At 38.2% G+C, this 25262-nt stretch overlaps 2 protein-coding genes across 6 annotated transcripts in view; one reads left to right on the top strand and one right to left on the bottom strand.

The window, feature by feature from the left end:
* The window catches only part of LOC111656820 (uncharacterized), a 28564-nt gene extending 25715 nt beyond the window's left edge, over window positions 1–2849 (top strand). Inside the window, exons 49-50 of the mRNA XM_023408697.2 lie at window positions 2276–2421; window positions 2518–2849. Coding sequence (XP_023264465.1) covers window positions 2276–2421; window positions 2518–2562 — 191 coding nt within the window. The 3' untranslated portion in view covers window positions 2563–2849. The remainder of the gene's footprint in view (window positions 1–2275; window positions 2422–2517) is intronic.
* The window catches only part of aff1 (AF4/FMR2 family, member 1), a 26878-nt gene extending 1723 nt beyond the window's left edge, over window positions 1–25155 (bottom strand). Inside the window, exons 1-20 of one of the 5 annotated variants that reach the window (XR_015437414.1) lie at window positions 23311–23590; window positions 19431–19551; window positions 17947–18798; window positions 15908–15949; window positions 13955–14041; window positions 13217–13250; window positions 11648–11741; window positions 11171–11312; window positions 10051–11061; window positions 9866–9954; window positions 9514–9739; window positions 9257–9351; window positions 8753–8816; window positions 8500–8636; window positions 8316–8387; window positions 7573–7666; window positions 7424–7467; window positions 7029–7267; window positions 6050–6165; window positions 1709–1900 (exon numbers count right to left, since the gene is read on the bottom strand). Coding sequence is in view for 3 of the 5 variants with exons in the window: in XM_023408698.2 (XP_023264466.2) it covers window positions 6041–6165; window positions 7029–7267; window positions 7424–7467; window positions 7573–7666; window positions 8316–8387; window positions 8500–8636; window positions 8753–8816; window positions 9257–9351; window positions 9514–9739; window positions 9866–9954; window positions 10051–11061; window positions 11171–11312; window positions 11648–11741; window positions 13217–13250; window positions 13955–14041; window positions 15908–15949; window positions 17947–18798; window positions 19431–19551; window positions 23311–23363 (3621 nt within the window). In the remaining 2 variants the exon portion in view is untranslated. Of the gene's footprint in view, window positions 1–1708; window positions 1901–2900; window positions 6166–7028; window positions 7268–7423; window positions 7468–7572; window positions 7667–8315; window positions 8388–8499; window positions 8637–8752; window positions 8817–9256; window positions 9352–9513; window positions 9740–9865; window positions 9955–10050; window positions 11062–11170; window positions 11313–11647; window positions 11742–13216; window positions 13251–13954; window positions 14042–15907; window positions 15950–17946; window positions 18799–19430; window positions 19552–23310; window positions 23591–24434; window positions 24545–24712 lie in introns of those variants that run through there. The other 4 variants (XR_015437413.1, XM_087174677.1, XM_023408698.2 and 1 more) reach the window with 4 other exon arrangements.
* Window positions 25156–25262: the final 107 nt, after the last annotated feature.

Here is a 25262-nt window from a genome sequence, read left to right as displayed (position 1 = left end):
TGTTGAATTATGCCTTACTATACTATGACATTTTTTCACAATTTTATGCCATACTATACTATGACGTTTTATGCCATACTATACTATGAAGTTTTTTGGCGATTTTATGCCATACTATACTATGACGTTTTTTGACAATTTTATGACATAATATACTATGATGTTTTTTGACAATTTTATGCCATACTATACTATGACGTTTTATGCCATACTATACTATGATGTTTTTTGACAATTTTATGCCATACTATACTATGACGTTTGACGATTTTATGCCATACTATACTATGAAGTTTTTTGGCGATATTATGCCATAGTATACTATGACGTTTTATGCCTTACTCTACTATGATGTTTTATGCCATACTATACTATGACGTTTTTTGTTTAATTATGCCTTACTATACTATGACATTTTTTCACAATTTTATGCCTTACTATACTATTACATTTTATGCCTTACTATACTATGACGTTTTTTGACGATTTTATGCTTTACTTTACTATTACGTTTTTTGACAATTTTATGCCATACTATACTATGACGTTTTATGCCTTACTATACTATGATGTTTTATGCCATACTATACTATGACGTTTTCTGAAAATTTTCTGACATAATATACTATGACGTTTTTTGACAGTTTTATGCCATACTATACTATGACGTTTTACGCCATACTATACTATGACGTTTTTTGGCGATTTTATGCCATACTATACTATGACGTTTTATGCCATTACTATACTATGACGTTTTTTGACAATTTTATGCCATACTATACTATGAAGTTTTTTGACGATTTTATGCTATAATTAATTTGACGTTTTTTGACAATTTTATGACATAATATACTATGATGTTTTATGCTATACTATACTATGACGTTTTTTGACAATTTTATGCAATAATATACTATCACGTTTTTTGACATTTTATGCCCTATTATACTATTGCATTTTATGCCATACTATACAATGACGTTTTTTGTTGATTTATGCCTTACTATACTATGACGTTTTCTGACAATTTTCTGACATAATATACTATGACGTTTTTTGACAGTTTTATGCCTTACTATACTATGACGTTTTTTGGCGATTTTATGCCATACTATACTATGACGTTTTATGCCTTACTATACTATGACGTTTTTTGACAATTTTATGCTTTACTTTACTATTACGTTTTTTGACAATTTTATGCCATACTATACTATGACGTTTTATGCCATATATACTATGACGTTTTTTGACAATTTTATGCCATACTATACTATGATGCTTTTTGACAATTTTATGACATACTATACTATGATGTTTTTTGATAATTTTATGCCTTACTATACTATGACATTTTTTCACAATTTTGTGCCATACTATACTATGACGTTTTTTGATGATTTTATGTCTTTCTATACTATGACGTTTTATGCCTTATTATACTATGACGTTTAATGCCATACTATACTATGACGTTTTACGATGATTTTATGCCTTATTATACTATGACTTTTTTTTGACAATTTTATGCCTTACTTTATCATGACTTTTTTCGAAGTTTTATGCCTTACTATACTATGACATTTTTCGCAGTTTTATCTCATACTTTACTACTATAACCTTTTTATGCCTTACTGTTATGTTATTGTCAGAACTGATGTTGAATCCCAGAGCATGACAGGACAGAAAACACACCAGCAATAACATTGCAAGGGAGGTTACTGGGGAAAAGGCAATAGTGGTGGTGAACGTAGAAAGGGAGTGGGTCCAGGAAATCCAGGTGTCTGGTGAGTACACAAGGCAGGATTATGGAGGACACTGGAGACCAGAGGCAGGTGGGTGGTGTGGCTATCGTCAGTGGAAAGTGGCAGGGTCAGCAGCGCTCAAATCAGCAAGTCTTCTTGAGCACAGGAGAACAAAGAGTTAATGCAGGCAAAAACACCGGGGAGATCACAGGACCACTAGACAACTCTGTAGTAACGTTTTTATGCCTTACTATTATGGTGTGACTTTTATGTCTGTTTTTTATGACTAACTATACTATGAGATCCAGAATTGAGAACAATTTTTTTGTTTCAAAAAATTCAAAATTAAAATTAAAATTAATTGAATGTATTCAGAAATACATTTTATCCTTGCAAGATATTGTTGTGAATTCGCAAATGGATTTTTTGTATCTGTGGAAAGTGTTCTATTTTTACAGTTTACACATTTACGCAGGGATTGTCAATCTGTTCATTGAAATAAATCTACCTCCATACTCTTTGTACAGATGGAGGGGTGATAGCTGGTGCTGTCATCGCAGCCATCGTGATTTTCACCTTGATAGGCGGACTGCTGTACTACGTCTTCAGCGTCCGGGGTTATAAACTGAGCGCCTTGAGCCTGCCAACAAGAACAACCAGTAACATCGATGTGGTATGTGATTGACAAGCTTTTTACGGTCTGTCACGGAAACATGGTGCAGTTTTTATGGGAGTGTAAATGCTAAGTGGTGTCATTTTTTTATTGCAGCCTGCCTTCACCAACCCCAACTTTGGAGGAGAATCGGAGACATAAATCATCATTCAAGTTTTGTACAGTACATCTTTCTTTTTTTTTTTTTTTTTTTAAGAAATCAACAATAATGTAGTTAAAAGATTAAGCAGTTGTATATATTGTAATACACCAATAACAATGGTGTATTAAACTAAAAAAACTTAATTTCCATGTCTTGCACTTACATTTGAAGTTTTTTTTTAATTTTTAAAGCAATAATTGTGAAACATGTCCAGAGTAATTCAGAAACGTTGTACATGTAATTCTTTATATGTGCTATATAAAAACTTTTACCATCAAATATGAAATTGTGTAATTTTGGGGTTTTTGAGAAAAATCTAAGTAAATGACAAATGAAATAATTTCCAGTGTTTATTCATCTGTGTACACTGCAACACAAATTCTTTACATATTTCACAAAAAGGAAAAAAAGCATCCTTCAAAAACCTTTCTGAACATTTTTCCAGTAATTAATTATTCGGACAAGAAGTGTAAACTTGTTTTAGAGTAATTCATAAACGAAGCACCAACACCCGTTGATAATGAAAATAAAGCCACAGGTTGGAAAGACAAAGACCCAGAAACATCAAAAAAATAAACAGATGAAATCACATTATTAAGTGTGTCAAATGCCGAATTGTGTGTTTTCACTTTGTGTGCAGTGTAGACATCCATGGATAAGATCAATACAATAGCAGCCTGCTGACGATCTGTACGTAAAAATAAACCCTAATTCCATGGCACCAGTATAATCCTCACTTAAAAAATATCACTTTATCGTTTATATGAGAAAATAAATTGAGGAACACTTTGTGGTCCTTGTTCAGCCCTTTTAGCGTGAAATTGCACGGACACACCAACTGAATTAACAAGCGAAAAAAATCTCACAACCCAATGGCACTCGTTCCAAAAGAAGCGCTAATCTAAACCAATGTTTCTTTTCTCAAATCACTATGTCATACTGATTATTTTTGTATCCCCCAAGTGTATCAATAACACCCTGTGATAACTACGTCAACAACTCACTTAAATTTTGAGCCAACAAAACTCATGCTTTTATTGCTTAGAATCAAAAACGATGAACACAAGGAAAGACTAGCACAGTCCTGCTGGTCTGATGTACAACAGCGCACTGAAATTAACTACAAATACTCTTTTTAGTAAGCTACAGTTGGCCATTTATTCTACTCCCACAGATTTAGGAAACATTTACAAATCAACTAAAACTTGGGGAACATGTAGGAAAGCAGCTTAGTGGTGCAAAAACAAATAAAAGGGAACACTACTGTAGTTTCAGTTAAATGATTGTGGTCGTCCCACTATACTCGAAGGGTAACTCAAACTGACAAATGTGAACAACTCAAGCCATCACAATACATACGAAAAGTCAGGGATGTAAAATTATTCCCTCTATTTTTGTTCTTGCAAGACACATTTGTGGTTAAAAGGACAGCGATGATTTTTTTGAATTCTATCTCAATAGCCCATATGTACTTTGAGAGGGTTAGTGGTCGCTGTAAAATCATTCCTTCTGTGCACACTGACTGCAAAGAGAAGCCTTCCTAAAGCAATTTTAATGTGAGATGTGATGGGGAGACAAAATCCAGTCCCGTTTCTGTATGAAAAAGAATTTTCAAGTTGAGCTGACACTTATATAAAGGTTCAGCAGTCGAAGTTAGACAAATCAGGTGTACACTTTGAAAATTAGCCTTTTTTAATTTTTCCTTTTAATGTTTTTAAACAGAATAAGTATAAGTATAAATATTTTTGGTACAAATATGGCTCTGACTATGGAGAATACCCTCCTTGGTTTGATGAACTCAAACTGCTCATTTGCCTGGAGATTAACTTTGTCTCCCATCACCTACATCGCTTTAAAATGGGATCTGTTCGCAGCCAGTATGGACAGGAGGGATGATGTTTTAAGACTAACATGAGAAGAGAAAAACATGAACCTATCCTTTAAGATGGACGCTTGTATAATTTTTTTATATTGGGAGGAGGGCACAAGAAACAAGCTGTTGAGAATGAAATCAAGTCAGCTTCAGACAGAATGTAGACACTATTAGTCACTACCAGCAACAGTACTACAGCCAGAAAAAGTCTGCGACCCTGAGCTGCAGCCGTCAACCGTAATACCAAAACCATTTCACATAAGAAACACGAGTCACCGGTCTGTCACGTCTCAGAAATTTCCTACCATCAGTCACTCCGACACGAACAAACAAGAGTCAAGAAGCAAAAAGCAGAAAGGTAAGGCCTAAAAAACAAATTTTCATTAAATGCCCTACATAAAAAAAAGCCTTCCCTGCTCTGCCATCTCATTATTCATATGTTGAATTTGATTTCAATATGACCTGATTCATCTTTTCTCAATAATCTATACATAATTCAACCTACATACAATATGTATCTTGTCTTGGAAGAACAGATTAACACATTTTTTGTTTATTCTTATTCATAATGCACTTCATTATTGCACACGAACTGTGAAAGATGCAATGGGCTAAAATAAATAACTTGAATGCTGATTTAACATTACACTCTGGTGCTTCTGCAACACACTTCAGCAGTTTTTGGCTGCAATACTTTGCCCATATTTGACGTATCTGTACTTCCTACACGGTCGAGATCAGACCATGTCACCATTATTACATTATTCTCATGGGTTATGCTGACAGTGATTCGTGGGAGAAAGAAATGCTGACTTTAAAGATCATAGAATCCCTGAATCCAAATCAAACCAATCTTTCAGACTGAAACAGGGAAACTTAAATCTCTTTTTTAAGAGAAATGAAGTAAAAAAATGTGAAGTGATAAGTCTAAAAATGATACTTTTCAACAATGATTTAAGTGCCTTTAGTTTTTCAGGTAATTTCCTGCATGTCCTGTGATTACTGCCTGATCAGAGTCAAATGTATGGTAACAAAGATGTGATAATAAGAATAATAAGATCTGTGTCAGTGCTTGCACCAACCCCCACCACCACCACCACCACCCAATGGCACTTTTGGTTATATCTGATGTACCTCCATCCAAAATCAGTTAAGGTCACTATTAAAGCCCTGATTTGCAAATAATTCCATGACATCAGCTGATAGAGGAACAATGAGAAATGTTAAACCTGGACATGAAACATGCATTTTACACCAGATGGAGCCTATGTGTTTTTTACAGTGCCAGAGAGAGAGATAGAGAGAGAGAGGGAGAGGGAGAGAGAGAGAGAGGGGTAGAGAGAGAGAGACACCAAAGTGAAAATGAGAGAAAAGTACAAATAACAAGTGCAATAATCAGTATCGTATCCAAATCTAACCTTAAAAACAAACATGAGATGACATCTGTGTCTGCCTTTTTGAAGAGATGTCCGTGTGAAAAAAAAAAAAAAAAAGACACATGCCTGAGGGACAGTTCAGGTTGGTATCACGCTGATGTGAAGTAAAGGCAGGGAGAAGCAGCACGATTGTTTTGCAGGCGTCCAGTACTGGGAGCAGGTTGTTGGTCACTTTACCTTTTGGCTGTCCAGCCTCAGCCAGTAGACACCCTGTCTCGTATAACGAACCATAGAGCTCATAGTTGAAGTTAGGCTCAGTGGGCCCATGAGTGTGTCCAGTTCTGTCAGCATACCTAAAACACATTAGAAACATTCATAAAACATAAATATAAAGATAAGATTTTTCCCTGAGGATTGATAAAATATTGATAACAGTCATCAGCAATTTCTATACAGTGTCTTTAAACTCCTCTCTGAAAGGATCAATTTCAGTTATGTATCCTTTCATCTCAAGCTTTAACTATAATAACTGCATGGGAACATGAGCTAACTTTCACTTTTAGCTACTCCAATCAAATGTCAGTGGATACATTTTTATTAAATCTGGGGTCCTATTTTGAGAAACCTAAAACTGTTGCTTGTGTTTCTGTTTTGTTTTTCTTATCTTTAATTTATCTATTTGTTTAATTTCATTTATTATTTTATTACTCTTTAAAATATATTTTATTCTATGTATTTTTCAATTTGTATGCACTATTTTCTTGGCTTATCATTTATGGGTCATTATGTGTGAGATAAATTGTATACATGTGTGTATTTGATGTCACCCACTGTGGCTGGATTAACAGGAATGTAACTCTTGTGAAGTGTTTATTTGTGCTGTTCTTCATTGATATTCAATGAAAAAAAAGAAGAACTTGAATACTGTCGACCATTAGATCCATTTAGACAAACAATTTTTTACATCGCTGGACTCATTTACATTTCTGGCTTAAATTTAAATACACCTTAGTAATTTGGAGGGTCACAGAGCATTTGTAAAAAACAAAACAAAACAAAAAAAAAACCATCCATTTTAAAGCTGTGTCACTGCAAATATTTGAGATTCATGTAGGTGTCGTCTAAACATTCTGACAAAAGACTAACACTAATTCAGTCAAAAAAATTTGGTCACACTATCGTACGATATATACATGCAACACTTGTCTCCACTTACCACTGCCTTTGTGTGCCAGCACCTCTGCCTGCTCCCAGATGTCATGAGCGCTCAGGAATAACGTGGTGATGTTGACGTAGTTGAATGCCACTTGTTCAATGGCCTGGGGAACTGCCACAGTGCTGCCGACGGGGCCCGCAACCGACCCGCTACTACTGTGGTTGGAGCCAGGACCTGAGCTGGTGGATGTGTTGGCTGGAGACGGCATGTCGGGCATTGGGGACGGGGTGCCAGCAACTCTAAAGGAGAGGGAGGCAGGGAGGAGGAGAGGTACAGAGAAGAGGGGCGTGTTAAAGAGAAAGATCAGATGTAGATTTTGTATGTATTATAACTATAACTATGATATCTTATTGGACTACACTTATTGGATGTAACATGGAAACTACATGACTTACTTTGATGTGCAGAAAGAAGGATCGTGCGACGCCTGAGCAGAGTTCTGAGAGGGAAATTTAATTGGAAAAACAAAATATTAATCGCTACATTTTTACCTCAGTATAACTACACTGGCAATTAGGAATTGTGGTAACATCTTACTACTTACACTGAAGTGTTCAGTGAGGGTCTTTGAATACTTGAGTGCAGTTTTGTGTTTGTGGCGAAACATGGCCATCTGCAGGAGAGACTGGCACTTCAAACTGCCAGACACAATTCAATGTTATTAAATGATTCACAATTCACATGATTCATTACAGAATACAAAGAACAAACTAATGAACACTCTCTCATTAAGTCATAATCGTATTTTTGTTTGTAAAGCTAACCCTAACCCCAAACCATGTATATTAATATTAAATTCATTTTCAGTATCTACACTACTCATTGAAGCACTGGAGCATGAGCATAGCCAAAAAGCCATCTGGACAACAATTAAATGCAAACAAATTACAAATATTCTCCAATTACAACATCTTTAAAGTAGATGTTCAACTGTAGTAATGATTTATTATGAACCTGAAGTTTGAAGTTTGGGATTTCCTGCATGTGCTGCATTTTGTGTTTTGTGTTAAGTTTAACTCATCATGAATCGATTGGATTAGCATGATCAGTAATGGACATTAAAATACATTCTTTATACTGCCCATCTAAAGAAGTGCTAGACAGACTGTGTCAAATACTAAGTGGCAGATTTAACTGGCACATAAAACGATTTACTGCTGTTGTTTTTAATGTTTTAGCAACTTTTCAATAAACTGCAATATAATTCCACAGCATCGCATCCTGCAGCTTCAACAATGAGTTTCCACATAGATGGAAACAGCACATAAAGCATCATCTACACCTTACCATAAAGCTAAAAAGTCCTTTTCTGAGGGTGGAGCAGAGGGGTCCACCGAGTTTTTAAGTTTCAGCACAAACCTGTGAAACATGAAGCCAAAACCTTCATGTTAAAGGCTGAAATTTACCTTAGATATAGAAAAGAAAAAGAAGAAATAAAAACAGATCATGTATGATGAAAGTGGGTTCTTACTTGAGGAGTTCCACTGTCTCTGCAAACATAGTGTAGGAAGACATTGAAACCTGGGGATCTTTTTCCATCGCAATGCCACTCTCGACGAAGAACATGGCCGCATCCAGGTAGTTGAAAGCTTTACTGAGCTTATCTGACTGCAGAGAGAGAGCAACAGACAAATACAGCTTGGTTATTATTTACTGGAAGTGCTGTTTAGACTGCAGTATAAGTTAGAACATGAATTCAAAACAAACAACACAAAAAATCCTACCTCTGCATCTGCTTTGTGCTTCAGTCGTTTGGCCTCCTTTATGTAATGCTTCACTGGATACTTCCTGCAGGTGAAAGAAGCAACATACAACTAACAATTCATAATACTATTTAACTTGCTGCAAATAAGTGATCTGCTCTAAAATGGATAAAAATCAGAAATATTTCTTTCACTTGCACTTACTGAATCATCTGAGCAGTTATTTCCTGAAAAGCATCTGATTTTTTTGTGGCCAAAGCGACTAAAGTCGGAGCTTTAATAATCTCCAAGAACATGAGCTTATCCAAGATCAGACCGTCTCCTGATGACAATCAGAAACTAAACCAGTACACTACAATTTTTAAATGTTACCATTCAATCTCATTGCACTTTTCATAGTCTCCCTACTCCCTGCAAATTGCTTTTCACTGATTATATTGATGGGTCCAAATGCTATCACAATTTAGTATTTAAGTATTTCACTTTGTGAAGAGCACAAAGCAAAAGCTTTCCAGAAAGTCTTACCTGTCCTCAAAACTGAGCAAGCGCCTGTTGATCAAAACTTCCTTGTTGGACTGTGAAAATGATGGGACGGCGAGGCTGCTCTTTGAAGACTTCTGCTAGGATTGCAGATGCAGAAAAAAATTTGAATGGTTTCCCTTTTCATGTAACAACTTCCCTGAAGAAGTTAATTAGCCTGTTCTCTGGCAGCAACCAAGTTTGTCTAGGGAAATGACATAACTTAATATTCATAATGAAGGTGCCTAAGTCTCGACAGTTACCTTTTCCGAGTGTGGGTGCTCTGTGTGTTTTACACTCCTCTTCTTGTGCTTGCAGGCCTCCTTGCTCTTTCCAGCCTCCTTACTGGACTCTTGGGTCTCCACAGAACAGCGTTTGTGTAACTTTGAGTCTTTAACAGAGTCTTTGGGTGTTGCAGGCTGCTGCAAAGATACAGGATTTTTTTTGGCCTTCTTTCTCTCCCGGTCCTCTGCTGGATTGCTGGAACTTCTGTAGACAAGATTGATAGGATCTGACTGAGCTGATTCACAAATGGCCACAATAAAAAGGACATTTAATTCTAATAAGGGTAATGTTATCCCTGGTCAAAACAATACTCTGATTTAGGGAACCTACTCCAGTTTGATAGAATCGTGGGCTGACAAGGTATTCTTGTTTTCCAGCCTCTGTTTCTTCCTCGGGAGAGTTTTATTGTCTACCTCATCCTAGAAGACAACAAATCACACATTATAATAAAAATATGACTTTGATTATGTAAACATGTGCTGAGTAGAACAACCCTTGACCCTCAGATGTCTTACATTTGGAGGTATGCTCTTTTTGCTGGTTTTTCTGTGTTTGTGTGTTGTAGATGCATCACTGCCTCCTCCCTCTTGCTCTATAACCAGCGCTGGTCTTTTTGCATTGCTGGGTATGTCCTGGGGCTTGCCGGACGTCTGTGGGACTCTTGACAGCAGACTTAGTTCGATCTTCACCAGGAGGGATCTAGGAGGCCTGTGGAGGTCCCGAGAACCCTTGGCTGAATGTCGAGTCTTCTCTGAGTGCTTGTGGCTCGTTTTGTCAGGCTTCTTGGCGCCCTTCTGGCAGGTGCTCTCTGCCTTGGGTTTGCTACAACTGATTCTTACTGGTGGGACAGGAGACAACTGTTCAGGCTGAGCAGGACTCTGGGTGGGGCAGGAACAGGGGTTAGGATATCTCACACCACAAGTTGGACAATGACCATACAGGACAAGTGCAACCTCAGGCTGTGATCCAGTCTTCCGCTTGTCGAGAGACGTGTGTTTAGTCCTTTTATCGTCTTGTTTAGAGTCACTGCTGACCTTGCTTTTTTTGCAATGTCTTGTTTTCGTCTTTACCTTGGGCCTATCTGTGAAAGACGAGTCTTTGTCTCTTGTGGCTACAACTTCCTCACACTTAACACTTACAGCTGCTTCACTGTGATCTGGGCGACTTTCCTTTGCTGGTTTTGAGGAGTGCGTGTTGCACGACAGTTTCCTGAAATCAGCGGAAGGCGATTTTTGGCTACTCTGCTGGTAACAGTTCTCCTGATGGCTTTCTCTGCACTGCTGGGGTTTGGCAAGGTTGTTACCGAGCTGTTTTTGGTGAGAAGAGAGCTGAGGCTTGGACTCCCTAGTGGGGTCGACCACCTCTACACTGGAGTGCTTGGAGCTTTGAGTGGGCAGGAACTGTTTGTGAGTGGGGCTCCCAGAGACGTGAGTACCGCCTTGACTTTCAGCGCTCGCGTTCTGTTGGTTGGACCTGATCCAGTTCCCCAACTGCCAATCACCATGGCTCACTGCTAGAGTTTCAGGCTATAAAAAGACACAAACATTGCGATTCAAAGAAATGAAACAATTCAGAAAATGTGAGTTCATGACTCCTTTACTCAATATGAGTAGATAAACAAAGGGGACAAATTACCTCAGTTTTAACTGAGCTGCTCGCTGGGGGTTCAGGCGGCTCCTCTGTGGCGCTTTCACTGTCCGACTCTGATCGTGAGCTACTCTCTGAGTCGCTGGAGCTGGCAGACTCTACCCCGCTGGAATGTGCTGCTTCAAATGAACTACAGTGCGCGCGCACACACGCGCACGCGCACGCGCGCACACACACACACACACACACACACACACACACACACACACACACACACACACGATGCTACTTTGAAATGTGAACTTGTTTAATTCACAGCAACTGCAAGATTGAAAAAGTATAATCTATATCAGCACTGTCATGTCAGAAGCCAGATTCAACTGATTGATTAAACTGCACCAAAGCTACAAGTATGCAACAGTCTCTCTCAAGTTCAGTAACTTTCAGTTCAGTTGCATATCTTCTGTCATGTTTTGAAATGACAGCAAAAAAAGAAAAGTCCTTTAGAGGAGCTAAGTCACTTACGTTGAGGAGCTCTGTTGGTTGAGCTGGGATGGATCTGTAGGAGGAGCAGGAGGGGGAGGAGGAAGAGGAAGAGGAGGAGAGGGGTCATAGCTTTCTGGAAAGACATAAACAAACAAACATAAAGAAAGAAACAATGTAAGTGCATGTCACTCAACACAACACACACAAAAAACAACAACTACCAAACTCAAAAGTGATGCTTCCTAATAGCTTTATAAAGCACATGTTTTACTTGAACTAGTAGATGCAGTTTAGTCTATTTCACTATAAGATCTAACATATCACCGTTGATTAAAAAAAAAAAAAAAATCTCCAGGATCAAAGATTATACAACTGTTGCACCTTATTCAGTTACTAAAGTCTTGATATCAGGTTTCCCACATTATTCAAACCAAGGTCAGACTGGTGCTTCATTGCCACAGGTAGAACACAGTAACCTGCTGCTAAAATGTTTTGTTAGCATTTCTTAAACTCCAGACCCTAAATTCCACACTTGTTGCAGACAGTATCAGTATCAGTATCAGCATCAGTATCAGTATCAGTATCAGTATCAGCACTGACTGACCTGAGTTTGGCTTTTAAAGCTCATGTCTTAAACTGTCACATTTACACTTATGGAATAAACAAAACATGAACATGATATGATTATGCACCATTTTTCTGGTCTCTGAGTACTTACTGTCTAAGCAGCTGAGTGACTAATACCAGCAGTCCTGGCTTATTTTCTAATGCCAGAAGCACTTACAGGAGCTATTTGTAAGTTTTGCTATTGCTACATAGCCAACGATAGCATTAACAGCTGTTTACTTATCAGTCCAGAAGAAACAGTCAGCATCAAACTCGCATGAGCCGACTCCAGCAGTAGAGAGCAACCCTTTTGTTTAGCTTCTATTTCATTTACAGTATATCATGCTAACCAGCTAGCCCCAGCCCAGTCAGACTGCCATCACTTTGATATCGAGTGACTGTAACGTCCAGGCTGCCCTGAAGAAGCAGCGCTTCTTATAACATCTTGTCTTGTAAACGCAATGATGGCTGAAGCTCTCGGCAGGACTAATAAGTAAACAGCTGTTAATGCTAACCTTTGCTATTCAGCAATGGCAAAACTTACAAATAACTCCTTTAAAGTCAACGGATAAATAAGATTACATGGGGGACAAATAAACAAGTTGAAATAGAGCAAAATACACTCTTCCCCTTGGCTGAGGTTAATTTGAGATAAAATTGTAGGGTTGCTTCTCTCCTCTGGCATTTTGTGGTCAGTTCACAGAATAGGGCATACTGGTTGGACTAGTTGCCATAGAAACATTGCTTTGAAGAAGAGGAATACATAGGACTAGAGACTATTAGGAAAGATACTGCTTTAATCCCCAAATATTAAAAGTTGAAAACAGAAGAGAAGAGAAGGTGATATTTAGGTCTAACCAAGTTTCATAGATGATGATCAAACATCCAACTTTATCTACAGGCTGTAGATATTTCTTGATGACAGATCAATCTGCCTGCTGCCAACACCTGTACATATAACAGAGTCTAACCCTGGTTTGCATTCAGTATTAATTTACTCACTTTGTCCTGGGCAAGAAGAAACATGCTCAGCTTCCTGTGAAGACAAAAAAAAAAAAAAAGGCCCTTTCAGTTGCAGCTTTATAACCTTATAACCTGCTGTGGCAGTAGTGAGGTGGTGACAAATTTGCACTGAGGATAGTGAGGAAAAAAAGCCCTGAGGTCATTCAAATCAACCCCCCTCATGAGGGTCCCCATCAAATTACATATTAATCTGCATGTGAGATTAGGAGATGTGGTTCAGTAATTTAACCTAACCTTTGTTGTGCAGCTGACAAGTTGACTTGATGTTGACAGTTGGAAAGGGTTCATCTTTGGGAAGCATGAATGTGCTCAGTATATTATGTGATAATGGGGAAGGCCACTGCACAGCTGCAGTGCTTCTAGCACGCTGGTTCTGGCAACAAAGTCTACAAGCAACCATCAGAGAGCTTTCATCCACCACACCACAAAAACAGACACAAAACCGGAGAGGGATTTTTCTGCTAAAGAGGCCATACTTTTGGAAAGTAATATTTTGCTTGGACTTCAATGACACATGACATTAGCCACATGACAATACTTTTTAGTTTAAAAATCGAGACGTACTCTGTCCTCTTTTACAGTGACCTTCAACCAGTAATCTGATGATGCAGGGCAAGTTTGGCAAGGAGAGAGGATTCATGCAACTAAGAATTCTCCTCAAATGTACATGTGCGTAATGGGCATAACCAGTCAACCAGTCTCAACTTCTTCTCTTACCTTGGCTGAGAACGGGGACTTGGAGGGTTCATCTGTGCAAGGTGTGTGAATAGCCGTCAGAAGAGGGGGCCATGAGTGGGTCATTTCCTGAGGAGGGGAATAAAATGAGTGTCATATGTGTTAGGAGCCAACCAGCATAGCCCAACTACAACAAAAGGTGCCACTCTATGCAACATAAACACTAGTGCATGCAGGTGCACTCTCCAGTCACACTGTCCCCCATATATATTTCAGATATAGTATGGAGCACATAATAGATCCTTTTCTTTGCAACTTGAAGACCCAGAAGCAACCAACAGCATCTCATCTCACTGTTCAAATGTAATCCACATATTATGCATTATAATTTTAATAGTATGCAATATACATACAGGCACGACTAGCCTCGCAGAACATCAACTGGTGTGTCTGCAACTAAAGTACAATTCCTGTTTCAATTACACAACCAAATCAAGATGCATGATCTGAGGCGGTTCTGAACACATCAGTAACTGAGAATGGTGCATGACACTTGGTACTGGTCAAACTGGTTCTAGCATCTCCAAACAAATGTCATATCTCATAAGCAAATATCTGTGGAAAAAAGCAAACAACACCTGCGCTGTTAATCCTCTGGATGCAAATAGCATGTGGAAAAGAGGAGTTAGAGAAGAAAAGCCCAAATGCTTCAAAGAAAAATAAATGCCACAACCAGACATCCAACCGCAGCAATGGTGGGCATAATATCATCAGAATGCATCACGAATCAGACTCAGTGTCTTGAATGAGCTACAACAGATGAAGCCCATGTGGCGTGCTGATGTTTTGAAGAACAAGAACGATACAGGACAAAGCAGCATCAAAAAAAAAAAAAAAAAAAAAAAAAAAAAAAAAAAAAAAAAAAAAAAAAAAAAAAAAAAAAAAGGACCAAAGGTGGCACGGTAAAGGGAATCCAGGTTAAGCATAATCCAGCATAAAGCATTTTGTTGAATCCATGGTCAACAGTAGACATGAAATAAACTAAACTCTGTGTGAATGAAATACAACGCTATGCCAAAGTCTACATTGCCAAATTACATAAAATAATACACTGGGCTTGGAATGATTCTGGAAATAATCAAGGAATAGAAATCTTATTTTCAAATGCCACACTACTGAATATTCTTTTAATGTTAGCCAAGTTCATAACATCTTCAATCGTTCCGCAGGACAGATCAGCAGCCCACACGCTGATCTTTGGAAACTCAGTGGAATTGTGAAAACATGCAGAAAAGCTCTGATAAAGAAAATACTGTAGAACCAGAGCAGAGGACTATTGTGAGAAAGCTAAAGAAAAGTTAGTTTATCTGCAGTTGCTCAAGCTCATAGGGTCAGCAACTAGAAATGTGTTGCTCAACAACTCAGGGTGGGAGGTGTATTTTATACCATTTCATTCCCAAGATGATTAATTCAGAGCGCACCTTATTTCAACGTTTGTGGATGTTTATTCAATCATTTTTTATCTAAATCTAAGTTGGTAACTGATGTAAATTTAACAAATATTTGTATATATCAGTAAGTGCAATATATAGTTATTTTTATGTTTTATGTGTATGGCTACTTCTGTCAATTTCAGGTTTTTGTTGTTTACATTGTTTGATAGGTTATTTAAAATGATATTCGTAAAATTCATCATTTGTGCACCAGTAAAATTTGCATTTGCACTCAATTTAAATAGCTTTTTTGTTTTTAAAAATACACCATAATATGGGGCATCCATGATATAAAAATGTTTTGAAAAACATTAATTTGTGCACACATGTACATGTAAATGCTACTTGGGTCAATAATCATGTATATTTGTGCAGAAAACAAACACTTTTGAACTGTAATGGAAGATATACATAAGCCCTTGCCATAGTTACATTATTATAACAACAAAAGACAACAGTCAGCTATCAGCCAGTAAATGAAAATGTGAACAGATGGACTTACCCTCAAGATGTCCTCGACACACTGAACTTCATTTGTCCTTGTCTGTAGAAATGAAAGGAATAATTATGAGTTTCTGCACACAATGAAAAAACCTCTATGCAATTATAAAATGAAGACCAAACAGGAGAAAAACAAACTTTTAACATTAAATTTGCCTTTCACACTCTCAGATTTCTCACTTTACCGCCTTATCTATCCCTGGTAAATGGCACTGCCAGTTATATTGTAAAAGCTGTCATTTATCTTAAAACCTGCCACATGGCTACTCATCCATAGATATAATTTGTAGGGAATTGAAAATGTGTATAGCACAGGAAAACCCCATATTGGCATAAGATGTTGGGACAACTTATTTTTTCTGGCAAAAGCTTTCTAATCTTTGTGTTACAGGCCTAAAAGCACTGAAACAGTCTCCGTCCAGAGCAGAGAAAAAGAATAGACCAACCTTAATAAAATGGAGTGGACAAAACATTAGAAACATCTGTCAATATATTTCAGTCCTATACTAAATCTCTATTCACTACAGCCTCAAACAAATACGTGACGCAATGCCCCGTATCAGGCAGCAACATAGGCCGACGCCAACATCAGATAAATACTGTGTGTGAATGAGTCAACAGCCTGCATTTCAGTTTGTTTTCAGACCTCTCTTTCAGTTTTTCCTTCTGAATGGACAGTGTTTGAGATAAGGTCAGAGTGAATGGGCCCCCAGAGCAGTTATGTAAGTTGGTGACAAAGCTCATTTATTGTTTGGCTGAGCCCAGGGGTGAAGGTATCAGAAGCAGCTGAGGTCACATATAAAACATAAACCACAGGCTACTTGCCACACACCATGCTACGCACCTGAGTTAGACATGAGACTATGTGCTCAGGAATGCATGGTTGATTATAATATATGTGCTGGAAACATTTATTTATTGAGATTAACAGTGGCCCTTAAGGGTAAAACTACAAAACTTTAAAAATGGTTTATGTATGACCCAGTGCAAATGTGGAACTTAACTCAGGAGTCGAGGCTTAGTGAGAAATAGGGGAATGAGTCACTGCCTAGCTATCCTGCACTGGATTAGTCCCAGCAGTGAAAACAGCAGCACATTCAACGCTGCTGTACTGCTGCTGCTGCTGCTGCTGCTGGAGGGTAAGGGGGAGGTGTGGAGAGCTGCAGGTGCAAGGGTTGAGTGCGTGTGTGTGTGTTTGTGTGTGACAGAGAACAGATGAATAGAGTTGAACTGGAGTTCAGCCAAATTCTCCAAAACAAAGACAGTCCAAGGCCTTTTTAAACGCCTGAACAGTCAAGCAGAAACATCAAAACTATGAAGAGGTTTCAGAGAACATCCTGAGATCAGCAGACACACTATCCTCTTAGCCCATAGCACAGTCTATTCAAAGCCGAGACAAGAGTGCTGAGAAATGATCAGTGCGTCTTCCCTTGTCCTATCCTCTGCACCACAGTCACAGGAAGCACCACACAAGAGATTCACTAGTACCTGATATGCCACAATCATGTACAGTACATCTCAATATGTATGTTACTGAATAGGTAAGTTTACTCCAACAACAGCTTAAGAATTTTTTCAAAAAGCAGGAATCAGTCATATAACATTAAGTACAGTAAATACTACATACTATACTTCAGGTCCAACCTATATATTTCACAGTGCAGCAGTGTTTAAATAGTTGATTGTATCTGAAGTAAAAGCCGAAATAACAAGAATTTACAGGTTCATAACTAAAATTAAGAAAATCGAATTCACAAAATCACACTGACATTTGTAATAAAGCTAATTATTAAAAATCCAGCCACGCAACGTAACCTTGCTGTCTCGCATATTGTGCATTTCACCCCAGTTGTAATCATTTTTAATTCATTTCATTTTTTGGTAATATTGTTGTTAGCAGCCTTCAAGGAACACAATTTCCCACAAGCCCGTTCTGGGTTTAAAACTTTGGATATTTCATTTCATTTCTGTGTCTATTTACTATTAACTACTGTTGGCTTATTTTACAATCTAGATTACATTGTTAGATAATACACGCACCTCCAAAAATTGTGGCAGTATCTTCATTTTGCCGGGGTTAGACTTGCTGATTAACTCTGGTAGTGGTACATATGGCTCTGGGGAAGGCTTAAGCTCAGGTGACTCACTGACCACCTGGTCCTGACCATCCATGGGCCGCACATAGGCTGTTGGCTTCTGGGTCATGACTACGCTGGGCTGCTTCGAGGACAGGAGTGGAGGGAAGGTCTGGGAAGGTAGTGCGTTCGTCTTGGTGGCTTGAGGCAGAGATGCATCTTTAGGGGATTGCTTAATGTTCAGTGTGGAAACATCCATGGTGCTGGAAGACTCAGAGGGGTGATCTGAGGACTCTTGAAGCTGATGTCTATCAAAGGTGTCCTTAGTGTCCGTGTCAGTGTTATCATGGTTACTGGAATGTAGGAAGGGTAGCGGCTTAGCATCAGGAGACTGAACAGACATTTCCTGGTCAAGGCTGACACGCTCCCTGAGATCTGAGAAGGCCTCACTCTTTTTCTGTTGATGTGCTGGGTGTCCGGGGTGACCGCCCTGACTGTGGTTCGAGGAAGCCTTTGAGAAAGTGGATGAATGTCCATGTTGGTTAGGAGAAGAGGCAGCAGACGTCCTTGTGGGCTGAGAGGAGTAACTGCTACTAGAGGGGCATTTCTGGTTTTGGGTTGACATGTAATGGACCTGGTGGTGGAATGGAGCTTTGGTTGATTTATCTGTGTTTGGCTGACCCTGATCTGACTGTGAGAAGGTTACATAAGTAGGAATGGGTAAAGGCTCACTGGCGTGGGGATAGGGACTATTCACATCTTCATAACTGCCCAGCATCTTCTGGATTCGATTGGAAAGCTCATCCCCTTTGTTTGTCTACAAAAAGAAGAGGCAAACATTTAGCTGTGTTAAAAAGCTTACAAAACCTTTTCTTTTTTTTTTTTTCTTTTTTTAAAACTCAATTACACTGGACCAATTTAACTCTTGGTCATAAGGAAACAAGTAACATTACACAACAGTACATTTTAAAAAAAAGCACTCAAGCATCAAGCCTTCATTGATGCCATGGTCAGAAAGATTTGATCAGTGTTTGAAGTCTCTGAACAATGTTTCCCTGTTTCCCTAATCTATAAGCACCATACAGATCATAATCAAACAGACTGTCAAAAGCATATCCTCTAAATAGATATATATCAGAAGAAACCATTTTCAAAGCAAAGATGTGGGTGTTATCAAACAGTGACGTTACAAACGTTACAAACAATGACGTAATTTCCACTGAGGATGAGACTGACTTCCCCTCACTTTTAAAAAAATCATATCCTTGTAACAGTTTCAGGTAGATTTTCTTAGTAAAAATATCCGTGAACAGTGTCCTGCGACTGTCCAGCTGCCAAAATCCAGATGAGAGAAGAGAGGATAACTATCTACTGGACTGACAATCATGAGGCTAAGGCAGCTTAAAACTACTGTACTGTAAAAACAAGTCCAAGATGAGCTCGATTTACCTTGTACGGTTCCCCAAAGAGTGGCACATTCTCGGGGTTGAGTTCTTTGGCTTGGCTGGTTTCTTGGTTCCTCTGTTCCCACGCTTGGAGACGAAGACGGTTCCTTTCTTCATTGTATACACTGTAAGACATGACAGAGAAAGAAAGCTCTTCGACAGTCCATCATTTCCACTTTAAGACCTAACACTATTACCCAGTTCCACCATCATGCACAGACCGATGGCTGAGATTATGATACAACCTTTTCCTTACTTTGTATTTTGTATTTCTTTTAGGTTTTCTACAATTTTTTTAAACTTTTAACACTCAGAACAATGAATGTGACTCATTATGATAAAATCAGTTTTGGCTGAAGACACCAGAAAATCAAAGACTGCACTTTTATGGCATCTTTATCACAGACTTATCTACCCGAGGGGCAGAGCAGCAGTGTCCAATGGGAGAAGACAGTGGCAATCATATCTACAGACAAGTGTAATTAGACTCACAGATGCCGTGAGGATTCATCACAACATTCACATCTGTTCTCTCTAGTCCCCAAAGATGACACGCAGCCCATACAGCCATCAAATGGATAATTACAACTACTGATATTGTGCCAATGGCAAAAAAAATTTGTTTACTCTGGTAAATTATATTGTGGAACAACAGCTGGCCGCATGGACTCAAGTCCTGTTTAATACTTTAAATATACTGAAGTGAACTGATTACTCATCTACATTTTCAAATTTTGTGATTTCTCTACCAAAACAAAGTGTTGATCATCCTCACTTACAGCAACCCCAATGGGATGCTACCATAGCAACAAGTGTAACAACACAGAATTGGGACCAGGCCAAACAGATGAGCACTCACTCATTAATGTAGCAGAGAGCCGGGACAGACTACTAGGAGAGCACAAGCTGGCACTGCCCGGTAACAGGCCTTACATCAGTATTACCCAGAACAATATGAGGGGTTGACTTACTTATGAGGCTGGAACAGAAACTGTCCACTCACATCTACCAGTTATTTAAACTATAATCACTTAATAATTAGTAACATCTGCAAAAACACTGTATTTAAGTGCACATCATAAACCCCTTTGGGCCACTGTCAACTATTTTGAGCATCTTTTGGCAGGTTGGCAGACAAAAATCTTAAAAACAATTCAATTTAAGATTGCACAAGGCTTTTACAATACCAAATAGAATGCTATTTAATGTTTGAATTTTGAATTATGAATTTATTGAGCTTCCTAGCTAAGTTACTGTATATTATATATAAAGTTCCAGACTTTGGTAAATGAAATTGAAGACTTTGAGCACAAAACTACAACAAAAAAGTTAATGCTCTTTTCAGACCTGCAGATGCCCTGACTATCTTCAACTGTGGTGAGTGAAAAGCTCTGAGCATGTCAATTTACCTACTGCAGAAGACAAAACATCATTAACGGCTGAACTGTGGGATAAAAAGGTGAATTGACAACCTGTCCACATCACAGAATAACCCACAAGAAAGCAGCACCGATACTGAAACAGCCAAACCCAAACAAAAGAGAAGTAGAAATTCCCAACCCTGGGAGGCAAAGTAGCCCTGCATTTTTGACAAAGGTCAAACAGACCTGAACTTTGATTTTCAATCAGTGAAAAAAAAAAAAAGTGCTTATTCAAGAAAGCTCAACACTTAGAAAAACAACGTGTTACACAGTGGAATTCAAAGCAGCATGAGATGGCAGCCACAAAATCCAAACAGACAAAGCAGTACAGTCACACCCGTAACAGAACACACCAGAACCAAACTTCAGGATATATGGCTCAAGTCAATTAAGACCTTTGACATCATTTTCTAATTTAAAGAAGCCACCAGAATCCACCTCTGATGGACGAGTGCCAAAATTAAGCACAAGATTCTGCTGGTGGGATTTAACAAAAATTTAGATTTCATTTAAAGCAACCTAATAAAATGAAAAATCCAAGAGGTGAAGAGTGACATTCTCACTCTTGGTTTTTGATAATATAATCATATTGTTGGATTTTATGTTTCAGTATTTTTTTTAATAAGATATAATTATATTATTGTATTGTAGTTGTTAAAAGTTTTACTTGTGACATACATACGTACAATGTACCAAAAATAATTTTATATTTTTCGATATTATGAAAAATATGTTTGAGAAGGTGCTTTCTATTTATAATAAAGGCAACTGTAAATCTTTAACCAGCTCCAATGTTGATTATTATGTGTTTTGTTTTGTTTTGTTTTTTTGTTTTTTTTTTAAAAAAGGAAGAAGTATTTTTGCCCTCCCCGCCAGCAGCAATAAGTTAACAGTCAACAATTACCTACATCTACTATTATGTTTTTAAATTTATCGGTTAGTTTATGAAACATCAAAAAAAAAAAAATAATAATGTTGGAAAATGCCAATCACAACTTTGCAGGTAACATCTTGAAAGGTCTGATCAAAAGTCCAAAATATACAGCTTCCAATGCATTCTTTCACTATTTTTGTTTGCTTGAAAAGTTAAACATTATGTCTTTAATTTGTTTTTGTTTTTAACATCTTCCCTCACTACCATGCTTTGCACGTATTGATGCTCTCCTTCCATAAATTGATGCCAAATTGTGGACAATCTCAGCGAGGATGAAATTGAATCAATTGAGTCGCACTGTTTCCATCAATGTACAAAGTAAGATGCATGAGCAACCTGCTGCAACAACGCAACCATTAAAAAATTCAAGACTCACTTTCTAAATGACAATATTCTATCCTCTCCATCAGCTATAATCCTCATGTTGCTCTGCGTAGCTGGCTAGCCAGCTATTTAAATTAGAGCTGCAGTGATAAGTCAATTAATCAGTCCACAAAAAAATGATCTGCTACTATTTCTGCAACCAATTAATAATTTTAGTCTTTTGTTTTTGCTGATTAAAACTCAAATGTGAGGATTTGATGCATCTGATTGTAAACTTACCATTTTTGGATTTTGGTCTGTTTGGTGAATAAAAAAAACAATATGAACACATAATCTTGGGCTGTGGTAAATTATATTTGCATTTTGTTTACGTTTGTCACGATTTAATAGACAAAATTTTATAGACAAAATAATTAATCAAAAAAATAACCTACAGTGAGCTTTCCTGACAACAGTCACTAGTTGCAACCATAATTATATTAGTAAATAAGACTAATGTTGGGCACAATTACGACTAGTTGAAAGACAGACAGGCATGCAGAAAGTTGTCATTGTCAAGAAACTGGAAGATAAATTAAAATTGATTTCTCCTGCTCAGATTGTTATATCTTAACAAATATGTTGACGCTAGAGAGTGGGTGATTTGTGACTCCTTCTCAGTCACCATATTCTGTATATTTGGGTGATTTGACAGGAATATAGGGTTAAATGTAACTAATACAGACACTAACTACCGAGTCCAACCCTGTGTGCCGCTGTTATCCAACTAAATCCAAGTTAGTCAAACACGACGGCTTGACAAATCATTGTGTAAAAGGAGCCGTACCGTTTGCTTCAAAACTAAACATGTAAACCTTAACTTGCGCAAAAATAAGCTGGTGTAAACACAGCAACCCCCGATGACCAGCTGGTAAAAATCACACCAGCCTGCTCTTTCCAGCTGATTCCACCTCTTCCTCGAACAGCTTATCAGGCTAAAGCCCTGCCAGGCAGTTTTACATTAACCACAGAAAATCACCACACCCAGACTACCTTCCTTATGACACTTTCACAGAGTTTCAAACTCAAACTTTACATCGAGACGTTGTCAAGTGCACTGCTGGTGTGCAGGCTAACCATATCCGACTAATTACCATCAGTTACCCAGTCGGGCTGAGAAGCTAGCCCCCAGCTGCTAGCAGCTAGCTGCGGCTGTGTCTTCCTACCTTGGCTGAGATGCCATGGTGCGCCTCTCACAACAACCAAAGTTGGCTGTCATGTGTTTCTGACAGTCCCCAGCAAGGTGTTCTTCTCACTCGGTCACATTGTTTGACGGTGAAGATAATTTGTTCATTTAAATCACTGTCAGGCCGCCGTTGTTTGATAGTTGTCTGCTAACCGTGCGTCTTTGGGTCGTCCACTCTCTGCCTACTGGATTGTTCTACTCTATTCAGCCATCCGGGGACCAGGCTCAGTTTTATACACTCAATGCAGAGCAAACTTGTCAGGAAACACGACTAAAGCTCTTCTGTTACCACTGAAAGCGTAATCATTGCATAAATATAACCAAGAAGTCGATTAAAACCTATATTATTTACTGTTTTTTCTTCTTCGCTACAGTTTGACCAAAGTTTACACCATTACCCCTGCGTGACAGACATGGTACAGTCATCTGTGTTTACATGTGTTTTTACAACTGAGTGCTGTTATGAGTCCTGACTGAAGTTTTGGCTGTTTGATGCATGACAGCCGATTTGAAGGCTATAGATAGATAGATACATACTTTTTAAATTTTGTTTTCTGCATATGGCAGAAGTACAGTATGAATACATAGCCTGTGTGTGTGTGTGTGTGTGTGTGTGTGTGTGTGTGTGTGTGTGTGTGTGTGTGTGTGTGTGTGTGTGTGTGTGTGTGTGCATTGACGCATTGACGCATTGTCAATAGCCTAAAAAGATAATCAAAAATGCCATAAGAAACTTAATAAAATCAGCTGTTTTGTTTTGCCAATGTTTGTTCTTATCATTTGCTTGATGGGCAAAATCATTTTATTCCACTGAAAGCTGATTGGGGGGAAAAAAATCAGAACAACAGTCTTTAATATAATATTATCTGTCATGTGTGGTCTGTTTTAAAAAAAAAAGAAAAAAAAACGTTGCCACTTGGCATCCAGCATAAATTGTAAACCAAATAAGATACTCCACTTGATGGGATATTGAAGTAATGAATATGTATGTAATATGGAAATCTATTCCATTTAGTGCCAGAATCAAAATTTTGCTTTTGGCTGTTGATGCAGTACTTCACTTATTCACAGGTTAAAAGTTGATGGTGCTGGTAGAAATTCACTCACCTGACTAGAAATACCAGACCAGAAAGCAGACATTTCATTTTCAGACACACTGTGCCTCCATGGTGCCAGATTTGATGACTGAGTTCAGATTTGAGGACACACAGGCAAGCCTGCAGCAGACAACAGAGAAATCATTTAATACATTTCAACATCAACAGGAGGATAATACATCAGAAACAAGTTGTTGCCTGGGTTGAAAAATCAAGTAGCCTGTGTGTCTTTGTGTTGCTGTTCTTGGAGCACAGACTGTGGAGAAAGGTCTGTTACTGGACACTCACCCTGGGTGGTTATATTATCCTGGTACTGGTCGTCTGCCAACAGAGCACACCAACACCGCCTTCCTTCATTTAGACCTAAGTGGAGGCTCAGGACAGCTGAATGAACCATGAGACTGTAATATTATTAACATATGCCAATATAAAGATGCAACACTTAGAGATGGACCCTAATAAAGATTATACAATTAAATAATTATATAATATGATATATCGTACCTGTATTGATCATATCCAGGTTTTCTAATCATCTGTTTGCAGTTTTGTCTTGATCTCTCATCATCTCAGCCACTATATTCTTTACCAACAAAGAAAGTTTAGAAAGCTGAATAAGATGTTGCCACAGCATCCTGGTTACTATCAGAGTGCTCCAGGTACCATACCCAGGTTCCTCAGAAGCAAGATTAGATGTTTAAATGTGCAACACATGACCAGAATACTATGAATGCTTTGACAATTTCAGCACTGTAAATTTGCTTATACATACATTCGAACATACTTTGTATTCAGGTTCAATAATTATGAAGGCTAATAATTATAGAGGGAAATATGA

Source organism: Seriola lalandi, unplaced genomic scaffold (genome assembly GCF_002814215.2).
Source record: "Seriola lalandi dorsalis isolate HSWRI2012SDOR001 ecotype SW California unplaced genomic scaffold, Sedor1 jcf7180002054370, whole genome shotgun sequence".
NCBI lineage: Eukaryota > Metazoa > Chordata > Actinopteri > Carangiformes > Carangidae > Seriola > Seriola lalandi.
This window is presented reverse-complemented; position numbering and strand designations above follow the sequence as displayed.